Source organism: Macrobrachium nipponense, chromosome 35 (assembly GCF_015104395.2).
Source record: "Macrobrachium nipponense isolate FS-2020 chromosome 35, ASM1510439v2, whole genome shotgun sequence".
Classification (NCBI taxonomy): domain Eukaryota; kingdom Metazoa; phylum Arthropoda; class Malacostraca; order Decapoda; family Palaemonidae; genus Macrobrachium; species Macrobrachium nipponense.
The window spans coordinates 66,930,880-66,939,438 of NC_061096.1; the positions used below are offsets into that span (position 1 = coordinate 66,930,880).

The 8,559-nt window shown below is 31.8% G+C and overlaps 1 protein-coding gene across 1 annotated transcript; it reads left to right on the forward strand.

The window, feature by feature from the left end:
* The first annotated feature begins 5,101 nt into the window (after positions 1–5,101).
* LOC135208386 (uncharacterized) lies at positions 5,102–5,800 on the forward strand. The gene has a single exon (XM_064240488.1). It carries the CDS (start codon positions 5,102–5,104, stop codon positions 5,798–5,800), a length of 699 nt encoding a protein of 232 aa, XP_064096558.1.
* Positions 5,801–8,559: the final 2,759 nt, after the last annotated feature.

Genomic DNA, 8,559 nt, shown 5'->3' on the forward strand with positions numbered 1-8,559 from the left:
TGAGTGGATGTCTTTTCTTAAAAAAAAAAAATAACCAAACAAAACAAGATAGTGAAGGCCAAACACCGGAGCCAACAGGCCATACAGCGCATCTACAATTATAGAAAGAGAAAGAAGGAATAGTAAATAGAATCGGGAATGAGAAAAAAAAAAGTTAACAGGGAAGAAGCAAATTCTTTCTCTCGACTCCCAAGGTCTAAAGCGAATCCTCCTAAGAAGGATTATATCTGCGGGAAGCATTTAATGGACTTACTACCCGTAGATATGACAAACTCTGCCTTTTCTACCTGGCCCCACCAGAGCGATCTTAGAAAAGTAAACGCACTAATAGCGTTTAATGGAGTTTGTTTTCCAGTAAGTAAATTATAAAGAACTCTTTGACGAGATCCGTAGATCAGGGACTATAAATCATGCAGCCTTCGCTCTCGGCGTTTGAGAAAACTGAATAATAGCCTTAGCTGAGTTAATCAGCTTCGTAAACTCGATTTGCAAGGAACATGGCGCCTGTTTTACTGTAACGGGTAATTTGATTTCCGATAAGAAAAAAAGATTTCATGGCTTATTCTCCTTCACTTATGCGGCTTTTGATAAAAGCATCTCCTCTCCTGCTTTGGACATTGTATGTGCAGATCTGATTTCGAATAATGAGAAGCATCTATAATAATAAAAACATACTATTGTAGAGCAATGACTCTCATTTAAGGTTTGACGAAAAATGTTTAGTGAGATCAAGTTTATCATTAAAAATCAATCATATACTTACAGTAGATTAGTCTTATTAAATATATATAAAATGTATAGTAAAACGAAAAAGGTTCATCAAAAATTGTGAAAAAAGATGATTTTTTAGAAAGGTCTTTTTCCTTAATCGTCCTTTCATCATTTTCTAATGATTTTCATTACAGTATTTGCACATTTGCAAATAACTAACAATAAAAGAAATCATGGTTTTTTTTTTCCTCCTATTTTGGTTAATATTTAAATATGCCTTGCTAATATATCCTTCGGCCTTATAAACAATTTATTCCCTGAAGTGTGCCCAAGTATGATTTTATTGTAAATGAAACTGTTTTAAACGACTTCTACAGTGTGCATTCCATTCTTTTCCAGTTAAAGAGAGAAGGATTGATATATAATGAAGATCGATTAATCTGTTTATCTTTTATTAATAATAATAATAATAATAATAATAATAATAATAATAATAATAATAATGATAATAATAATAATAATAATAATGATAATATATTCAATGTAAAAATAAAACAAAGACTTTCAAACACCCGACAGGGTTCCTCATCAGTGTAACATTAAAATGTAAATGAAGAGGATAGTTTCCTCCCGAAGAGTATCTAAAAATGTGGGCGGGGCGAGAAAATAACAGCCCATCATCGAAGTGCTGGTTCTTGTGTTAAGTAATTCCAAACTCAACAGTCAGAGGGGGTTGCCATGGGTTCTCCTTTGGGACCGTTGTTTGCCAATTTTTAAATGGAACATTTGGAGGAAAGAATACTTTTGCCTTATTTAAATTTTCGTGGCAATGCCAGCTTTTTATAGATTATGTAAGTGAAGCCCATCCTGACATTAAATTTACGTTGGAAAATAGAAGGATGACTCCCTGATCTTCTTGGATATAAAAATAACTAGAGATATCCACCTTTTCAACACAAGTGTTTTTAGAAAGAGTACCTTCACTGGGCTCGGAACAATTTTTTAGCTCGTGTTTCCGTAATTTTAAGATAAATGCTATATCTACTTTGGTTTTTTAGGGACCATTCGGTACACACCTGATTGGCTCTGCTTCCATCTGGAGTCGAGTTTCTTTTAGAATATTCTGTAAAGAACTCGTTTCCCAAAAAGCTGCTTTTTAACATTATTAGTAAATTGCTATCGAGGCATCTGTCAGCACCTACCCTTAATTTTAATGTACCTAAGTTAACTATGTATGCACCCATCCCATTTATTCATTCAGACAGTTTACGTGTAAAAAGGTAGAAAATATTATTGAAAAGGAATTTGGTTTTTTATAACTTAATCTTATTCCCATTAATCCACACAAAAATTGGAGGGTTTTTTAATTACAAGGACAAATTACAGGATTTTACAAGTCCGGTATTATAGCCATTTGGGATTAAGTTACAGAACTGGGTCCAGAATCTCTAATCCCGAGTTCTCTAATATAAGAATACATGCAAAGAGTTGTAAGGTTACTATCGAAAAGAAACATTTTTCTATAATCGGCACCACAAAGAAAACTACCCATCTAACTACCCTTGAGTCATTGTTTATTAAGCACCTTTCACCTAGTTTAAACTCCAACACCTCGTCATCTCTCTCTCTCTGGCGTGAGTGGTTTACGTTGTGTGCAGACCTTACCGTTTTTAGTCACTCAGCTCTTTCTTTCTTTATGAATACGTAGTTTTCTTCTCATTCCCTATTTTAACGTTCTGAGTATATTTTATTTTATTGTAATTTTTAAGTTTATTTCATTTTTATTGTAATTTTTAAGTTTATTTTAATGTTGAATTTCAATTGCAGACATGATGTGTTGGTGACAACATGAAACGTTTCTTAATAAAACGCCTGTACATGACTGTCGTTCGTCTGATTGGACACCTCTTCCTTTATATTTATAGTTTTCCTGATGTGATATATATATAATATATATATATATATATATATATATATATATATATATATATATATATATATATATATATATATATATATATATATATATACATCTACATATATATATATATATATATATATATATATATATACATATATATATATATATATATATATATATATATATATATATATATATCATATATATATTTATATATATATATATATATATCATATATATATATATATATATATATATATGGTATTATAGTGTGGGGACCGGGTTGCATCCTGCCTTCTTAGGAGTCCATCACTTGTCTTATTATGTGCGCCGTTTCTAGGTTTACACTCTTCTGCATGAGTCCTGGAGCTACTTCAGCCTCTAGTTTTTCCAGATTCCTCTTCGGGGATCTTGGGATCGTAGTTAGTGTTCCTATGATTATGGGTACAATTTCCACTGGCATATCCCATATCATTCTTATTTCTATTTTCAGGTCTTGATACTTATCCATTTTTTTTTTCTTTCTCTTCAACTCTGGTGTCCCATGGTATTGCGACATCGATGAGTGATACTTTCTTCTTGATTTTGTCAATCAACGTCACGTCTGGTCTGTTTGCACGTATCACCCTATCTGTTCTGATACCATAGTCCCAGAGGATCTTTGCCTGATTGTTTTCTATCACTCCTTCGGGTTGGTGCTCGTACCACTCATTACTACAAGGTAGCTGGTGTTTCTTGCACAGGCTCCAGTGGAGGGCTTTTGCCGCTGAACCATGCCTCTTTTTGTACTGGTTCTGTGGAAGTGCCGGACATTCGCTTGCTATGTGGTTTATGGTCTCATTTCTCGTATTGCACTTCCTACATATGTGAGAGATGTTATTTCCATCTTTCGTTCTTTGAACATATCCGGTTCTTAGGGAATGATCTTGTGCCGCTGTTATCATTCCTTCAGTTTCCTTCTTGAGCTCTCCCCTCTGTAGCCATTGCCATGTGTCATCGCTGGCTAGTTCTTTAGTCTGTCTCATGTATTGTCCGTGCATTGGTTTGTTGTGCCAGTCCTCTGTTCTGTTTGTCATTCTCCTGTCTCTGTAAATTTTATGGGTATTCGTCTACTTTTATCAGTCCTTCTTACCATGCACTCTTTAGCCACTCGTCTTCACTGGTTTTCAGATATTGCCCCAGTGCTCTGTTCTCGATGTTGACGCAGTCCTCTATGCTTAGTCGTCCTCTCCCTCCTTTCCTTCGTGTTATGTATAGTCTGTCTGTGTTTGCTCTTGGATGTAGTGCTTTGTGTATTGTCATATGTTTCCTAGTTTTCTGGTCTATGCTGCGGAGTTCTGCCTTCGTCCATTCCACTATTCCTACGCTTTATCTGATTTACTGGTACTGCCCAATGCCCATGTGTTTATGGCTTTTATCATATTTCGGCGTTGAGTTTTGACTTGAGTATCGCCTCGAGTCTCTGCAAATATTCTTTCCCGATCGTGTTCTTCATCTCTTGGTGTTTTATATCCCCTCCTTCCATTATTCCCAGGTATTTGTATCCCGTCTCATCTATGTGTTTGATGTTGCTCCCATCTGGTAGCTTTATCCCTTCAGTTCTCGTTACTTTGCCTTTTTCCTTTTTGTATGTTGACTAAGGCACATTTTTCTATTCCAAACTCCATCCTGATGTCCCCAGATACAATCCGTACAGTCTGGATTAGGGTATCTATTTCCTTGATGCATTATTATTATTGTTATTATTATTTTTGCTTTGTTTTATTATTATTATTAAATTATTGTTATCTTTATTCTTTATTATTTTCTTATTATTATTATTCTTTTTACTTTTATTATCCATATTTTTATTTTTATTATTTTTTATTTTTCGTATCATGAAAATTATTCGAAAACAATTAATCGAAAACAATTATTCAAAAACACTTATTCGAAAAACAGCTATTTGAATGGAAAGTTGTTCGAAAGAAAGTTATTCGAAAGGACAATTATACGAAATGATAAGTATTCGAAATGTTGTTTGAACCTTACTCTAATAAGCAATTGTTCAAATAGGCAAATAACTGTTTGAATGTTTGTTGAACGTTATCCGATTTTGTAGTTCAAATGTTTGTTTGAACGTTATCCGATTTTCTTAGTTCAAATGTTTGTTTGAACGTTATCCGATTTTCTTAGTGGTAATAAACGTCGTGAAGGACATCAAGCACCAAGGACTTCATTTCTTCGGAATACTGCAGCCCTTCAGTGATGGCCGAATACATTTCAAGTGAAAAAGGCAAGCCTATGCTTAAAATCGATGGTTTCCTATTCATGAAAGACAAGCAAGTTGGTAACAAGATATATTGGAAGTGAAATAAGTTCGCATCGTATTGCAAAAGTCGAACAATTACCAATGATGGTAAAGTGATTAAAGTTCCTAGTGAACATAACCATTCCGGTGATGCTGTCAATACAGAAGTGTGCAGTTTTATGAACAAAGTGAAAAGTGATGCGAAAGAAAGCCGTGATTCTCCTCAGTATGTCATTTCTGCAGCTGCATCGCAATTAAGTGAAAGTGCCGCGCAAGCTTTACCACAAATAAGCTCTATAAAAAGAACTATTCACAACGTCAGACAAAAAGAAAGAGCAGGCTTAGCTAATCCAATTCATAGACGGGAAATTGTTTTAACAACTGACCAAACTAAAACTCATAAAGGGGAGCAGTTTTTGCTATATGATTCCGGCCATTACGATGATAGAATGCTTATATTTGCAACTCAGAATAATTTGAGTCTACTTGAGAAGAGTGCAAATTTACAAGTGGACGGAACATTTAAAACTGTACCTCAGTTATTTGAACAATTATGTACTGTACATCATGCTGTGAAGAATAATTACACCATTCCTGTGGTTTACGCTTTACTTCCAGATAAAAGGGCTGAAACTTATAGAAGATTATTTGCTCTAATTAAGTCTATGGTTCCAAATTTACAAGTTTCAACCATAACTTCAGACTTTGAACTTGCAGCTATAACTGCCGTTAAAGAAGAATTCAGCACAGCTTCTCATTATGGATGCCTTTTCCACTTAGGCCAGTGCTTGTATCGAAAGATATGTGATTGTGGTCTGAAAGTGAGATACGATACAGATTCCGAATTTACTTTAAAAATTCGAATGCTGTTAGCCTAGCCTTTGTCCCCGTTGACAAAGTTACTGAATCATTTGAAGCTTTTGTTTTTTTTTTTTTTTTGTTTTGTTTTTGTTTTTTTTTTTTTTTTAGATTCATATATATATCCTCAACATGTAAATCCTATTTTAGATTATTTTGAAGATTCATGGATTGGTCGTCCTTCAAGACGTCATCGACGTAGTCCTATGTTTGAAATAAGTATGTGGTCTTGTTTTTAGAGAGTCAATACTGATTTGCCTAGGACTAACAACGCACTTGAAGGATGGCACAGAGCTTTTTTACAGCAAATGTCCATCTCATCATCCAACAATATGGAAGTTCCTAGATGCTTTTAAAAAGACAGCAGGGTTTTACAAGAAATTCACATTGCAAAAGTAAGAGCAGGAAGCACAAATATGAAGAGTTCCAAGAAATATCGTGACTTGAATGAAAGGATAGTAGTAGTGGCAACCTTTGAAGAGTGCTCAGTATTAGAGTGTTTGCGCGCTGTAGCGCATAACTTGCATTTATAAGTAAATCTGTTTTATCATGAATCCATTTTAATAGTTTTAGTAATAACATTCATACTTAAAAGATTTCATCCTTTTTGGTATTTTTACACATTTGTTTAAATAAAGAATTTTGCATCTCGAATAATTACCATTTCGTATAACTGTCCTTTCGAACAACTTTCTTTCGAACAATTTTCCATTCGAATAATTGTTTTTTCGAATAACTGTTTTTCGAATAATTGTTTTCGATTAATTGTTTTCGAACAATGTTCACATAATCTTATTTTTTGTTATTTTTTACTGAATTCCATTTTTATATTTTCTTTTTTGTCAGTATTGTTTTTTATTACTGTTTTAATTTATGTTTTTTATATTTTTATTTTAATGTTTTTTACTTTTATTTTTTATTAATTTTTTCGTTTTATTATTATTCTATCATCGTTATTTTGTTTTAAGTTCATTATTTTTTATTTACGTTTTTATTAACTTTATTTTAATTTATATTTTATTAGATTTTTGTATTTTCATTATGATTGTTTTATTATTCTTATTTCTATTTATGTTAAAAAAATATTATTTGTTTTTATTATCTTTTTATTATTATTTTTATTCTTATCATTTTTATTTTTATGTTTATTATTTTCATTTTATTTTTATTATTATCTTTTTTTTTATTTCTACTATTAAAATTTTATTTGTATTTTTATTATTTTCATATCTATTTCTATTATGTTTATTTTTATTTATCATTATTTTTCATTATTTCTTTTCTTTTTTTGCTTTATTTTTACTAGTCTCATTTTATTATTATTATGTTATTATTTTTTTGTTTTTACTATTTTTATACTAGTTTACAATTTTTATTTTTATTATTTGTTTCCTTCTTTTTATTTTAATTTTATTTTATTATTTTTATCTTTTATTTTTATTATTTTTATTTACATTATTACTAATTTGGTTATTGATTTTATTATTAATACTTACATTTCTATTATTATAATGTCCAGTCATCTTTTATTATTTTCATTTTTATATATAATCTTATAATTTTTCATAATAAAAACAAATTGAAATAAAATAATGAAAAATAAAAATAAATTAGAAGTCACCACTTAACCTGTCACAGCGTATTCCAAATAGATTGCTTATCTAGATGTAAATTAGAAGCATACTTTACCTGGCACAGGGTACCATTAAATAGTTTTTGCCTCTAGTTGTTTAATTAATTAGGGAACGCAATACTTACCTGATACATGATGATACCCAAATAGAATAGTTTCTAGATGTTAATTAGAAAGCATACTTACCGTGGCATAGGGTACACTAAACATAGTTTGCCTCTAGTTGTAATTAGACCGCCATAACTTGCCTGATACAGGATACACCAAATAGATTGATTCTAGATGTAATTAGAAGCATACTTACCATGGCATAGGGTACACTAAATAGTTTGCCTCTAGTTGTAATTAGACGCATACTTACCTGATACAGGATACACCAAATAGATTGAATCAAGTTGTAATTAGAAGCATACTTACCTAGCACAGGGTACACTAAATAGATTGCTTGTAGATGTAATTAGAAGCATACTTACCAAGCACGGTACACTAAATAGATTGTTTTTCTATGTATATTAGAAGCATACTTACCTAGCACAGGGTACACTAAATTATTGCTTCTAGTTGTTAATTAGAAAGCATACTTACCTAGCACAGGGTACACTAAATAGATTGCTTCTAGTTTGTAATTAGAAGCATACTTACCTAGCACAGGGTAAACTAAATAGATTGTTCTAGGTTTGTGATTAGAATCATACGTTACCTGGCAAAGGTACACCAAATAGGTTGCTTATAGATTTAATTAGAAGCATACTTACCTATCACAGGGTACACTAAATAGCTTGCTTATAGATGTATTAGAAGCATACTTACCTAGGTCGCAGGGTAACACTAAATAGATTACTTATAGATGTATTAGAAGCATACTTACCTGGCAAAGGGACACTAAATAGATTGCTTATAGATGTAATTAGAAGCATACTTACCTAGCACAGGGTACACTAAATAGATTGCTTATAGATGTAATTAGAAGCATACTTACCTAGCACAGGGTACACTAAATAGATTGATTCTAGTTGTTATTAGAAGCATACTTACCTGCAAATGGTACACTAAATAGATTTCTTATAGATGTAATTAGAAGCATCTTACCTAGCACAGGGTACACTAAATAGATTGCTTATAGATGTAATTAGAAGCATACTTACC